This window comes from Orcinus orca, chromosome 19 (genome assembly GCF_937001465.1).
Source record: "Orcinus orca chromosome 19, mOrcOrc1.1, whole genome shotgun sequence".
In the NCBI taxonomy this organism is placed as follows: domain Eukaryota; kingdom Metazoa; phylum Chordata; class Mammalia; order Artiodactyla; family Delphinidae; genus Orcinus; species Orcinus orca.
Window position 1 is genome coordinate 30,549,396 of NC_064577.1, and position 14,917 is coordinate 30,564,312.

At 43.2% G+C, this 14,917-nt stretch overlaps 1 protein-coding gene across 10 annotated transcripts in view; it reads left to right on the plus strand.

The window, feature by feature from the left end:
- The window catches only part of TNRC6C (trinucleotide repeat containing adaptor 6C), a 129,786-nt gene that overhangs the window by 77,307 nt on the left and 37,562 nt on the right, over nucleotides 1-14,917 (plus strand). For 9 of the 10 annotated variants that reach the window (XM_033438596.2, XM_033438600.2, XM_033438604.2 and 6 more), the window contains one exon: nucleotides 6,437-9,040. In XM_033438596.2, coding sequence (XP_033294487.2) covers nucleotides 6,437-9,040 — 2,604 coding nt within the window. Of the gene's footprint in view, nucleotides 1-3,583; nucleotides 3,701-6,436; nucleotides 9,041-14,917 lie in introns of all 10 variants that reach the window. The other variant, XM_033438597.2, reaches the window with a different exon arrangement.

The window sequence follows — 14,917 nt, forward strand, 5'->3', positions numbered from 1 at the left end:
GAACCACGGCATAGAGGAATTTTTACCATTTAGCCTTAACTTTTTGGTTTTTAATGTATTTAATGTTCATTTTGACCCTATAAACACCCCCAAATGTGGTATTATCTTGGAAAAATCCATATATCATTTTGGTGTTCCTGAAGTTTAATTACAGTGAAAGACATTGTAATATTTGTCTCTTTCATTTTGTTTCCTTATCCCGTTTCCATTACAACTAAAAACATTTTAAGTAGAAAAATATTTTTAGTGGCTTACATGGTAATAACACATATAAATGTATATAGCAAATTAACTTGTTAGCCTCACTTTAAGCCCCTCCAAATAGTTCCTCATATAAGGGTGGCCGTCTTTGCAAGCTTAGGACAGAAGTCCTCACCTGGAAATGGACTTGAGCTGTTCCGTGCACTGGTGAGAATTGAGCTTCTCCTTTAGGTTCCTTTAGTAGCAGTGATCCCCTGTCCTTTATACCGTCTGTGCCAAAACACAGGTGTAAGTACCCGTTCAGTAAAACTCCCTTGGTGTTTGGGGGACATTTCTTTTTTTCTTCCTTCCTTCCTTCTTTTTTTTTTTTTTTGCCACACCACACAGCTTGAGTGATCTTAGCTCCCTGACCAGGGATTAAACACAGGGCCACAGCAGTGAAAGCACCGAGTCCTAACCACTGGATTGCCAGGGAATTCCCAGGGGGACATTTCATCTCATGCTTTCACCTCCTTCCCTCTTTTATCTCCTCTCCTCTAGCCTTCTCTCTCTCGTCTCCTTTCCCACCATGTGTACCGAGTTCCAGAACACTTAGCTCCCCTTTGAGTTAGGAGCACTGGTCTCCTGGCATGCACCACTTGCAGACACGTTCTCGCCTTTGAGAAAAGTGTCCTGTTGAGCGGATGACAACACGTAGATTCCGCAGTGCTTGTTGGAGGGAGCCCCCACTTGATCCAGCTACTGAAGCAGGTGATGGAGGGGAGTGAAGAGGGGAGAAGAGTGGTGCTAATGGTCTTTTAAGGAGCTGGATGAAGCACCTGCAAGGATGCGTGAGTCCACACGGAGAGACTGCTGATGAACTGCACATTAACATCTGAGCTTCTGACTTGCTTCTCCCAGGACTGAGGGCGGATCCGCTCGGAGGTCTTGCAACCGCCCCACACTCAATATGTCTGGATCTCAGTCCGTCATCTCCCTTTCTTCTCTCCTTCCCAGAACTGCCCTTACTCCAGTGTTCCCTATTATAGTTTAATATAGTTCCCTGTGCTCTACAGTAGGTCCCTGTTGTTTATCTATTTTATATATAGTAGTGTGTATCTGTTAATCCCAAACTCCTAATTTATCCCTCCCCCCGTCCCCTTTGGTCACCTTAAGTTTGTTTTCTATGTCTGTGAGTCTGTTTCTGTTTTGTAAATAAGTTCATTTGTGTAACTTTTTTAGATTCCACATACAAGTGATATCACATGATATCTTCTTTCTCTGTCAGTGGACATTTAGGTTGCTTCCATGTCTTGGCTATTCTAATAGTGCTGCCATGAACATAGGGGTGCATGTATCTTTTCCAGTTATAGTTTTGTCTGGGTATATGCTCAGGAGTGGTATTGCTAGATCATATGGTAACTCTGTTTTTAGTTTTCTAGGGAACATCCGTACTGTTCTCCATAGTGGCTGCGCCAATTTACATTCCCACCAACAGTGTGTGAGGGTTTTCTTCTCTCCAGCATTTATTATTTGTAGACTTTTCAGTGATGGCCATTCTGACCAGTGTGAGGTGATACCTCGTGGGTTTGATGTTAAGAACCTTCTGAAGTGTGTGAGTAGGCATTCATGATCTGCTGGAGGTGCATTTGGAAAGACTATTTGGTGCATTACTGAGAAGAGACTGGAGAGAAGCAGGAATGGGTCTGGGGGAGACAGTTAGAAATTCTCCTAGATTCTCATAGGAGAATCCAGTCGTAGTAAGTGAAAGTGTCCTAGAGACTCCAGTGTGTAAACGCACAGGCGAGACTTCATCCTGCCCTCTGTCGGCTCGGGTGCTGGGGCTCCTGCCAGCACTGCCTCGTTGGTGCCGAGCTGGCTCTGCTGCCCTTGAGCTCTTCCTCTCCACCCCAGGGAAGGACTGAGCGGTGGAACTTGATCACTGTGGGGGCCATCCCTTCAGCAGACAGACACACTTGTTAGAAAGAGCCCAGGCTGCACGGCGATGCTACATACCCTTGATACACCTTTATGGATGTGTTTTCTTTTTTTTAACCTAATGACTAATATTTTTCATGAAATTTGGGATTTTTAAAATTTACGTGAATGAAAAAAATCCTTTTTCTCACAGGATTATCTCCTTAATTCCAACGTTAGCCTTTGGTCCTTGGCCCTTTGTTGCTCTTGTAAAGCTATAAGGGCAGAGGACTATCCATGAAAGTAGAGAATTCAGGTATTTATCAGCATGTTGATTCAGTGTTTTTCATGTAATTTTTCTCCTCCTTGTTTTCCATCTCCCCTTTTCAGGTTTAGTTACTGTATTTTTTTTTTTTTTCTTTTTTGGCTGCACTGCACAGCTTGTGGGATCTTAGTTTCCCAAACAGGGATTGAACCCGGGCCCTCGGCATTGAGAGTGTGGAGTCCTAACCACTGGACTGCCGGGGAATTCCCTAGTTACTGTATTAAACTCATTACTTGCCTTACCCTCTCTCTATCTCATAGAGAAGTTTATAAATTATTTTATCTTGTAAAATGTAGGATGTTCTATAGCTCAAAATGTAATGATCTAGATTTATTTTTCTCACAAGCAACAACATTGCTCCTACATTTTATCATCTCATAATGTCAGAAATTAAATAATATTTACTATTTACAGTTTTATGTTTTGATTATAAATATTTGTAGAAAATTCCAAAACAAAACCATCTGAGTAGGAGGATGGCATATTTTGGAATTGTTTTACATTATTTATTGAAAACTCATTGGGTTTTATGGGGTTTTTATATGCAAACAATGTAGTTCTTAGATTGTTCATTTTAAACGAAATAAATCAGTTTGATTATAAAAATGCTTTACATGTGAAAAGATACTCAACATTACTAATCATTAAGGAGAAGCAGATCAAAACCACAATGAGATACCACTTCACACCCATTAGGCTGGCTGTTATTCAAAAATCAGAATATAACAAGTGTTGGCAAGGATGTGGAGAAATTGGAACCCTGGTGTATTGCTGGTATACTGTTTCATCTTGGGATGAGGGATAGTGGTGATGGTTTCACAAAATGAATGTACTTAACACTGCTGAATTGTATACTCAAAAATGGTTAAAATGGAAAATTATATTTTGTATATTTTACCAGAAAAAAAATCTTCTCTCCAATATTGTAGTTGAGATTGACAGTGTTAAATATGTTGCTAGGTATTTTTTTGTGTGATTCTTATGTAGTATATATAAACTCTAGATTATAAATTTTAGAGCTGAGAACTTTAGGGCTTAGGTAGTTAGTTCATCATCATCTTTGTAGAGTTGAGAAATGACTTAAGATTGTTCAGCTAATTGGTGGCTTTAGCTAAAACTCATATTTGGTTCTATACATTGATTCTTTTGTTTGTCCAACAGACATTTATTGGTTGCCTAATATGTAGCAAGCATTATGGATGTAAAACCTTGCTAGGCCAGGCTGGTAACCTGCTACTGCTGGGTGCAGGTTGCAGTGAGTGCTCTCCAAGTCAAGAGGTAGGTGGCCCGCCTTTGGGTAAACCTTGTCCCTGCAGAGGCAAGACCGAGGGAGAGTGAACTGTGGTAGGTTTGCTGACAAAAAGTGATAATCTTTGGTTTTTGTTTGTTTGTTTTTAATTGGGGTATAGTTGTTTTACAATGTTGTGTTAGTTTCTACTGTACAGCGAAGTGGAGTTCCCTGTGCTATACAGCAGGTTCTCATTAGTTATCTGTTTTATACATATTAGTGTATATATGTCAGTCCCACTCTCCCAATGCATCCCACCCCACCTTTCCCCACTTGATGTCCATACGTTTGTTCTCTACGTCTGTGTCTGTATTTCTGCCTTGGAAACTGGTTCATCTGTACCATTTTTCTAGATTCCACATATATGCATTAATATATGATATTTGTTTTTCTCTTTCTGACTTCACTCTATATGACAGTCTCTGGGTCCATCCATGTCTCTACACGTGACCCAATTTCGTTCCTTTTTATGGCTGAGTAATATTCCATTGTATATATGTACCACACCTTTATCCCTTCATCTGTCAATGAGCATTTAGGGATAATCTCTGTTTTTTAACTTGGTCTTATTTTCAGTGTTAAATGATGAGTGGCTCATTGATCTCTTTATTTTGAGGGCCACCAGGGAAGCCCTCGTTGATCTCTTTAAATTGGTTATTACATAAGCTAGTTTTTATAGTATAGGCAAAACCAACAGAGGAAATTGTCATAAACCAGGGTAGCAGAGCCAACCCCTAATATCAATATTTGGCAATAAAGAACTTCATTGTTTTATGGTAATTTAGATACTTAAAGTTTTCTGTTGCCTATCTTCATTTTCCCTTTGTAGTTTTCACCTGGAATTACCTGCCTACTTTTTTTTTTTAATATTTACTTCTTTATTTTCTTAAGAACAAAAGCCTCGGATTTCCCAGGTTGCGCAGTGGTTAAGAATCTGCCTACCAATGCAGGGGACATAGGTTCGAGCCCTGGTCTGGGAAGATCCCACATGCCTCGGAGCAACTAAGCCCGTGCGCCACAACTACTGAAGCCCACGCGCCTAGAGCCCGTGCTCTGCAGCAAGAGAAGCCACCGCAGTGAGAAGCCCACACTCGCCGCAACTAGAGAAAGCCTGTGCGCAGCAACGAAGACCCAATGCTGCCAAACATTTTTTTAAAAGAAGAATAAAAACCTCTTACAAGCGACACAGTTGATTTTTTTTTTTTTGACCACGCCGTGCAGCACATGGGATCTTAGTTCCCCTACCAGGGATTGAACCCGTGCCCCTGGCACTGGGAACATGGAACCTTAATCACTGGACTGCCAGGGAAGTCCCTACCTGCCTACTTTAGAATCACCTAGACCATCATTCTAAATTCATTACATTCCTTTTAGTCGCGGCCAGTTAGCTCAGTTGGTTAGAGCGTGGAGCTGATAAATTCATTACATTCCTTTTAAATCAGGCAACAAAAGTCATTTGTTTGGGTTTTTTTTTTTAAGGTTGAAGTTAGTTTTGGTATGTTCTTTCTAGTGATGGTGATAATTCTTTGAATACTTCCTCTTTTAGCTCCATCAAACTATAAAAGAGATTGCGGGGGGGAACCCAGTTTTACTGTCCGTGAGTAAGATATTTCTTGTTGAAATTAATTTGCAGAGAACATAATAATGAAAGTGTTCTAAAAGAGAAGAAATATTTAATTGCAATTATCTGTATATCATACTATTTAAAGAAACTGTCAACGATTTCTAAACTGTGTGAGGTCTTGAGTGATGCATACTTCGAATAAAGTCTATTGGAAAATTCGTTGGAATATAAGTTTGATTGCAATGTTAGAAATACCCCAAAAATTAGGAAATTAAAGGAGGTAAATAACAGATACCAAATACTAGCTTCTTTAAAAGGATCATAAGAGTGAAAAGATATAAATACTATAGAAGATATCGTATAAAGTTATTCTGGGGATCTCCAAAGAAAAGACTAAATTAAGGAAGTAGAAAGCAACTGTAGAAGGAATCCATAGAGATCCGAGAAGATACCAGATATAGCGCTGAGAATATTTTTTATTAATGCACAGGAAACCAGGATAAACCATAATCACTGGTAATAACAGATAAAGTAGTATAAATGTAATCAAATCGTTCTAACTCTTGTACCGTTGATAACATGAGAGATCATTTTCTAAAACCACTTCTCTCTCTCTCCCTCCCTCCATCCCCCACCCCCCAAATATTGGTTCTGTTATATGATTCTGCGGGAGATTTACAATTCTTTTCTACCAAATGAGCTGTGTAACTTCTATCTAATACTGTGACTCATTAGCAGTCTTGAAAAGAACTGCAAATTGCACCCAGCATCCAGGCGAGCTTCAGTGTTGTAGCCAGCGTTTCCCAGAAGCTGAGTGTTCACAGGTGTTGCATAGTCGCATAGATTCCAAACTGCTTCCAGTTAAGCCACTTTCTTTACTACAAACGCTTTCACAGATGCTCCTGTGCTAATGTGCATTGTGAATCTTCTCAATACTATGGTGTAGTGGTAAGAATTAAAGTAATTTTAGAAGCATTAACTCTTTTTTGAATGGGAGCTACTTAGAAGACAAATAACTTTTTTCTTGAAGTCATTTTTTAGTATTTGTCATTCAGAATTGAAAACTCGAAATAAAGAGCTTCCCCCAAAGACTAGTTTTAACAGTTGATTCACCGATAAGTGGGAGGAGAATCTAACTTTGAACTTGTTTCATCTTTTGCAGAAATCGGCCACAGCGGGCTGGCAGAGCATTATGAAAGTTCCCACTGGGGACAGCAGCCCACTTACAGGAGCGAAGCCAACGGCAGCTGGGATAAAGTGATAATAGACAGGACCGATAAGGAGGCGTGGCCTTCCATCACGGGAACAGAGGCTGAATCTGCCTCAGAATGTACGACAGACACTGACTGTACCTCCAGCTGTGGCTCAGAGAACAGTAGCATGGCTACAGGGAGTGCCCAGGGCAGCTTCACTGGACATACCAAGAAGACGAACGGCAATAATGGCACCAACGGCGCACTCGTCCAAAGCCCTTCTAATCAGAGTGCCCTTGGGGCGGGGGGAGCAAACGGTAATGGAAATGCAGCCAGAGTGTGGGGCGTAGCCACGGGCTCCAGCTCCGGCCTGGCTCACTGCTCCCTCAGTGGTGGGGATGGAAAGATGGACAACATGATCGGAGATGGGAGAAGTCAGAATTGCTGGGGTGCTTCCAACTCCAATGCTGGCATTAATCTTAACCTTAATCCCAATGCCAACCCAGCTGCCTGGCCTGTACTTGGACATGAAGGAACTGTGGCGACAGGCAACCCTTCCAGTATTTGCAGTCCAGTCAGTGCCATAGGTCAAAACATGGGCAACCAGAATGGGAACCCAGCGGGCACTTTAGGTGCTTGGGGAAACTTGCTGCCGCAAGAGAGCACAGAACCACAAACGTCCACTTCTCAGAATGTGTCTTTCAGCGTACAACCTCAGAACCTTAACACTGATGGACCAAATAACACTAACCCCCTGAACTCTTCACCAAACCCTATCAATGCAGTGCAGACAAACGGACTGCCAAACTGGGGCATGGCTGTTGGTATGGGGGCCATCATCCCGCCCCACCTGCAAGGCCTTCCTGGTGCTAACGGATCATCAGTTTCTCAAGTCAGTGGGGGTGGCAGCGAAGGAATCAGCAGTTCTGTGTGGGGACTGTCCCCAGGTAACCCTGCCACAGGAAATAGCAATTCTGGGTTCAATCAGGGGAATGGCGACACTGTGAACTCGGCATCAAGTGCTAAGCAGAATGGCTCCAGCAGTGCTGTGCACAAGGAGGGAAACGGAGGGAACGCATGGGATTCGGGACCTCCTGCCGGTCCTGGCATCCTCGCCTGGGGGCGGGGCAGTGGCAACCATGGCGTCGGTAACCTCCATTCGGGAGCTTGGGGCCACCCCAGCCGAAGCCCCTCTAACGGGGTGAACGGGGACTGGGGAAAGCCCCCAAACCAGCATTCCAGTAGCGACATCAATGGGAAAGGATCAACAGGGTGGGAGAGTCCTAGTGTCGGCAGCCAGAATCCTGCCACGCAGCCTGGCAGCGAACACACGAACTCTTGGGCCAAAGCTGCATCTTCTGGAACGACAGCAAGTGAAGGAAGCAGCGACGGTTCTGGCAGCCACAACGAAGGAAGCGCTGGGAGGGAAGGAACAGAAGGCCGAAGGCGAGACAAAGGGATTCTAGACCAAGGGCACATCCAATTGCCAAGGAACGATCTTGACCCAAGAGTTCTGTCTAATACTGGTTGGGGACAGACTCCAGTAAAGCAAAACACTGCCTGGGAATTTGAAGAATCCCCAAGGTCTGAGAGAAAGAATGACAATGGGACAGAGGCCTGGGGTTGCGCAGCTACTCAGCTTTCAAACTCAGGGGGGAAGAACGATGGGTCCATCATGAACAGTACAAATACCTCTTCAGTAACGGGGTGGGTCAGCTCACCACCTGCTGCTGCGCCAGCAAACACAGGTTGGGGAGACAGCAGCAGCAAAGCGCCAAATGGCCCCGGGGTTTGGGGGGACACGATAAGCTCTACTGCTGTTAGTAATGCTGCTGCGGCCAAGAGTGGCCACGCTTGGAGTGGGACCGTAAATCAGGAGGACAAGTCGCCCACCTGGGGTGAGCCTCAAAAACCCAGAGCTCAGAACTGGGGAGACGGACACAAAGCGAATCCCGCCTGGAGCGCAGGAGGGGGAGATTGGGCAGACTCGTCTTCTGTCCTCGGACACTTGGGGGATGGGAAAAAAAACGGCTCTGGATGGGATGCTGACAGCAATCGATCAGGGTCTGGCTGGAACGAGGCTCCAAGGTCTGGGACCAGTGGCTGGGGCAATGGCACAAATGCAAAGGTGAATCCAGGGACAAGCTGGGGAGAGTCTTTAAAGCCTGGCCCGCAACAGAACTGGGCGAGCAAACCCCAAGACAGCAGCGCGAGTAACTGGGGAGGAGCCACTTCCGTTAAACAGACAGGAACAGGGTGGATTGGGGGGCCGGTCCCTGTCAAACAGAAGGACAGCAGTGAGGCCACGGGCTGGGAGGAACCTTCCCCGCCATCTATTAGACGCAAAATGGAAATTGATGACGGTACCTCAGCTTGGGGCGACCCGAGCAACTACAACAATAAAACTGTAAACATGTGGGACAGAAACAACCCGGGCATCCAGAGCAGTGCCTCGGTCAGCACCACCACCAGCACCAGCACCACCACCGCGAGCACCAACGCAAACGTGGCTGAGGCGCCCCCGACGCACCAGGCCAGCGCCCAGCTGAACCGATCGCCACTGCTCGGTCCAGGTACGTGGGGGGCTGTGTGTTCCTTTAGAGGCAAAGAAAAAAATGTTTATTCTCATTACATTTGCACACATACTCGACTAGTGTTTTTGTAGCAAATAACATTAAACTGATTTTAGTGCCCTTCACCTTACAATATCGTATTGAATGTCACCCAAAGAGAAGAAAGTTAAGTAGGATTCTCTGATAGCTTTTGATTCAAGAAAAAAAAAAACATTAAGCACCTTCAAAAGAAAGGAGAGGAAAGAAGAAATACGTCCTCTTAGGAAAGATTGAGGACCATTATGTTAGTTTGTGTTTACTTATTACAAAGTCTTTTTTGTTTTTTGTGGGGTTTTTTTGGCCTCGCTGCACGGCATGTGGGATCTTAGTTCCCCGACCAGGGATCGAACGTGTGCCCCCTGCAGTGGAAGCTCAGAGTGTTAACCATTGGACTGCCAGGGAAGTCCCAAGTCTTCACTTCCTTATGAGATAAACCACTGGTTCTCAACACCAGAGGACTTTCGTTAGAATTACCCGGGAGCTTGGGGACTGGGGGATACCAACCTGAGAGATTGCTAGTGTCATTGGTCTGGAGGTTCAAACCCATTCTGGAGCTGGAACACAGTACAGTAATAATCTAGAGAAATACCCCATGCCTGCCTTTTGATCAGAGATGGTAAGCTGCCCTTCCCAGTCCTTCTCAGACTCGGGGTCTCACTGGCGGTGGAGGGTGTGAAGTGCTGTCAGCTGGCTTGGAGCAGAGCCGCCGCCTCAGCTCTGCCCGGAGGCCTGGGGTAAGTCTGAGCCAGACCTGCAAGCGTAGCCCTTACTTACGTTTCTAAGGAAGTGAAAGCAGCTCCTGAAGTACAGCCCGATTATCTCGTGCACTTAGAAATAAACACTCTGGGACACTTAAAAATCTATGTGCAGACACAGGAGAACATTGAATATTAATTAATAAAACATTTGATGAATAACATCTTCACAGTAAACTCTGAATCTAGCAATGAGATTAAGGGAGAATCTCCAGAGACGGTTTCTTTCACCCCTGAACTTTGTCAGGTTTCATTAAGACGTACAGATAATTTGAGAGGGATTGGGAGGCGGTGGGGTGAGGGGTTAGAGAGATAACTACCCAGTTAATTTAGAGTCAAATATGAAGGCCATTATAGGCTTGATCTGAGTGAAACCAGTGACATGGTGGGGTCATGATATCTTGCCTAGGGCTGTGTCCTCCCACGGTGGATGGAAGTGAAACATAGTGCCACATGTCAATCAGAAAACCAGAAGAATACTGCTAATGTCGCTCCTATTCCAGAACATTTTGTAATCCGTATTCTACATACCTATCCACCTATTCTCCTCAGCTCCTCGGAAATGGGTCTCATTACCCTTGGCCAGGCATTCAGCTGTGCTGGTGGTAATCCCTGTAGCTGTCTCATGAGGTTGGAGGAGGCCCCAGCCAGAAGCAGACTTGACTTTGCATTGTATTCTTATTCTAATGATATTATATTTGCTTTATCGTTTAGTTTTCTGGCACAAACATAACCAAAGGCAGAGATTGCGTGAGTTAATCATGGAAGAAGCATATCACCCATTCGATGAACTAAAACTTGGAAGAAATTGGATTTGGGAATCCTCTCGCTAGGTAGATAAAACACATGTGCGGTTTCTCTAAGTCTCCTTAGAGCAGAAGCTGGAGGACATTGTCCTGCCTGCAAGCCGCCCTGTCCTAGAAGCTCAGTTGCTCTTTCATCATCCTTTGGTATAAAAATGATACTCAAAAGTAGAGTCACCTGCAGATGGAGTGAATCAGCAAGATGCTGTTAGAGCGTGACTATTTTCACACCATAACCTCAGAAATCGATCTCACCGACCCCTCCAGCCAGAGGAATTCTATTTTAAGCACCACGCAGTAGTTACTGAAAGAGGAATGAGCTGTGAGCAATCAATGCTTTGTGTGGGTATGAGATTTTTCTTGGGTTTCAGTTTGGTTAGGCTGTTTATACTTTCGTGTGTGTTGAGGGACTTGGTAAGTCAGGCTGGACATGAAGGAGGACCAGGGAATCAGAAGTCCTGCTCAAGAAGTAGGAGGAGATGCCTGTCAGTGCAGGTCCTGCGGATACACATGAAGGTTTTCACTTTAGGTACCTTCAGTTCAAAATGAATAGAAAAATGAGACAAAGATGCCATTTGCCCCGCTACACAGCGTATCAATAAGAAAGAGTTAGCCCATTTAAAATCGGTATTAATGCACTAAAATAAAAACCTATTTTTCTGTTTCTGATACCTACCCTCTGTGATGACTCAGTAAGACGGGCAAAGGCAGCTCTTCCTAAGAGGCTGTTGTGCAACTTGAGACCACGTGGTCAGCTTTAAAAAGGACCCTTATCTGTAACCCTCAGATAGACTCCTCTGTTTTTGTAACAGAAGTGTCAAATAAATGCCCGAGAAACAGGGCGTTCTAAAAATTATGGGATGCTCTGCATCTGACTGAGCAAACTCTTCCACATAAAGCTTCACTCTAAGTACCTATCTTGATTTCAAATGTGAAAAATTAATTGTTGCTGCAGTAAATAAGAAAAATTGCCAGTAGCCAGTAGCCATCCAAGCATTGTAATAAATTTACATTAGGCTTACGTGCCATCATTATGAACAAACTCCCATCTCCTTAATACTTAAGTTAGTACCTAAAAATACCAAGCACATAGCAAGCGCTCAAATGCCTAATCAATTAAATTTTCAGTTCTTTATTTTTCCTTCACTTAATTGTAATTGGTCACTTTTTAACTGAACCTTTCTTCCCCACAAGGAGTGCCTGTCACACTTGTAGAACTCTCTAAGTAGCATCCGTGGAACAAGCTAGCGTTGATTTCTTATCTCACAGAATAACGAATGAATGCCACCTCCCAGCTTAACTATCTGTAGTGCTTAGGATGAGAATCTTTGAGTCGGGTGAAGATTCTCTTTCTCTAGGTTCTGTTTCCTGGGCTCTTATCTGCTCTGTGCTCATTTTCACGCCAGTCTTCTGGGCCTGCAGCACTTGGGCACCCTGGTTTTCTCCGTTCTGATAGAAAGATAAAGAATGTACAGTAAGTCCCCTACATACCAACCTTCAAGCTGCGAACTTTCAAAGATGTGAATGTGCGTTCACACGTCCAATCACATTAGTTAGTTCACATTGAAACGGAACAGGACCCTAGGGTCCTTGCCCCCTCCCACCATGTCCTCAGCCTGCCTTTTGTCTGTGCAAAAACTTCGGCCAAAGAATTAGTTTAATCAGAGAAGTGAGAAAATGCAGAAACAAAGGAAAACAGAGGAGACCAAATAATAATAGTTTAGTCAGTAAACATAGTCAAGGACCTTTATTTCCTCCTCAGTGGCTGTAGATAGTATTCTGAGCCGTATCCTGTGAGCTGTCTTATAGATAGTGAAACCCACACCAGGTGGCAGAAGTTATCTACATGATGGGCAGGCTGTAGCCATGACATAAGCTGCCACAATTCCAAGAACTGGCCTCAAGGAAATGGAAACGAACAGACCCTGGAACTGAAGATTAACTGTACCTAAAGCAATCCAGATGACTCTGGTCAGACCACTGATGACCAATTTCAAGATGCCTGTCAGGCTGACTGTATTGTTTCTACATGTAGCCCCCTCCCTCTGTCTCTAAAAGCTGTTGCCCCCTGATTGTCGGGGGAGGGGGGAGTCGGCCTTTGGACAGGCGTCCGCCCTCCCCACCCTCCCCGCTTGTTGCCAGCATCCAAAATAAAGCAAACTTTCATTTGCACCAACCTGGCCTCTTTATTGGCTTTTGAGTGGCAAGCAGCCGGACCTGGGTTCGGTAACAACATGTCTGGCGTACATTGTCACGTGCACGCATCCTCTACAAGTGGTTGTGCTTTTGTGTACTGTACTGTACAGTGCTGTATAGAGTACAGTGGTACAGTATCTTTATTTCAAACCCAGGATGAGTGAGTGAAAGTGCAGCTTGCCCTCTGTCTCCTGTTGCTGACGATCCTTCAGCTCTACCATCTCCCACCTCCTCTCCCTCCTCCAGTCAGTAACGCTTCTTGCCTGTTCACTCGATGCCAGCCCCTTGTACTGTATGCCAGCTGTTGTACTGGTACTACTGTACTTTTCAAGGTACTGAACTGTAAGATTAAAAATGTTTTCTTTTTCCGTGTTTTTTATGTATTATTTGTGTGAAAAGTATTATAAACCTATTACAGTAGAGTACTATATAGCTGATTGTGTTAATTGGGTACCTAGGCTAACTTTGTTGAACTTACGAACAAATTGGACTTACAAACGCACTCTCGGAACGTAACTCGTTCGTATGTAGGGGACTTACTGTATATTTAAAATGGACTGAAAACTACATATTCTGGTAGCATCTCATTGCTGTTGTTATTTTATTCCCAGCACTGTGTTTGTTCAGTTGAAGAAGGGAGATAATTGGGACTTCTCTGGTTAAAGACTGTGCTTCCACTGCCGGGGGCATGGATTCGATCCCTGGTCAGGGAACTAAGATCCCGCATGTGGTGTGGCCAAAAAAAAAAGGGGGAGGTTGGGAGGGTAGTGACTCCTGTATCCCATGGACCATCTTTTAACACTTTAATATCAATGTTTTAATGCAAGATAGAAATTTGTTCAGCCTCATTAAGCCCAACTTTAAAAGAACTTCTATAAAATTATTAACAACAGGGATACCAAATTCACTTGAGCAATAAACATTAAAAGTGGAGAGCGTATTTATTTTAGTAGTATGTATTTAAAATTATCTCCTAGCTACCGAAAATATTTGCTTTGCATCAAAACGTTCTGGTGTGCCTGGGTTTTTAGCATCTCTTCCAGAGGCTCTCGGTTGTCAGGTGGTGCACTCATTCTGATGTGTATGTTAGTTTGGCCTTGTAGGTAAATTATTTTCTTGCCAGAGAGCAACGTAAACTGTAAATGTTGTTTTCTGGCTTTTTTTCCATTTATTTCTAAGGTTTTAGAACCTGCCGCTTGCAGACCCTTTGCCTTTCATATAAAAATACTCTGTAGACATTCCTGCTGCTTTCTCAGGAATTAAAACCTCTTTAACTATAATTACCAGGGTTTTAACACTTATTCTCACTTTTGACTTAATTAAATAATTTGTAGTACTGTATTTCAAAGAGATGGCAGTATAAGGGTGACAGACAGATTTTAGGTGAGTTTGTTATTTAATTACCAACAGTAAATCAGTATTTTTATAGCTGATTGGCCTTTAGCAACACCTGTATTATTTTATCTTCCCCAAACTTCCATAATTTTTGTCATCTGTGTTAATTTTCCTAATTTAATTTTGTCCCTTCGATTTGTAAAACTCCTTCTCCCAAAATGCATTATTGTTTTATGTGTAATTATAGGTAATATTACACTTAGCAATTGCCGACAACAGCAATTAGGGCTAACTTCCCTGATATTGGTAATAGTTTACATAATATATTGCTCAGCATAGAGCTTGTAGTTTGAAATGATTCATAGGTTGCATGTACTTTTATTGTGAATCAATATTATTGCATTTTATTAGAGTAAAGCATCATGGGAGCTGATCACATGCTGTTTCTGGTCAGAAAATTAATAAATTTCATAATGGAGATGGTACTATCCATATTTTAACCAAATAACTTAAAATTTGTGGTTGGCTACTTGTATTTTATGCTTTCTATTCTTCAGTTAGTATTTAAAACATTCACAGTTCTGTCTCCGAGAAGCTGTATCTGTATGAAGACTACAAGTGATATGACCTGTCATTGTGACTATCAGTAGTGTCAAGTGAGCTTATGGGCAAAAGCAAAAAGATCAGAATTTGGATTGATTCGGAAAAAGTGAAGTTTGCATATATAACATAAAATGTTTTTCTTACTA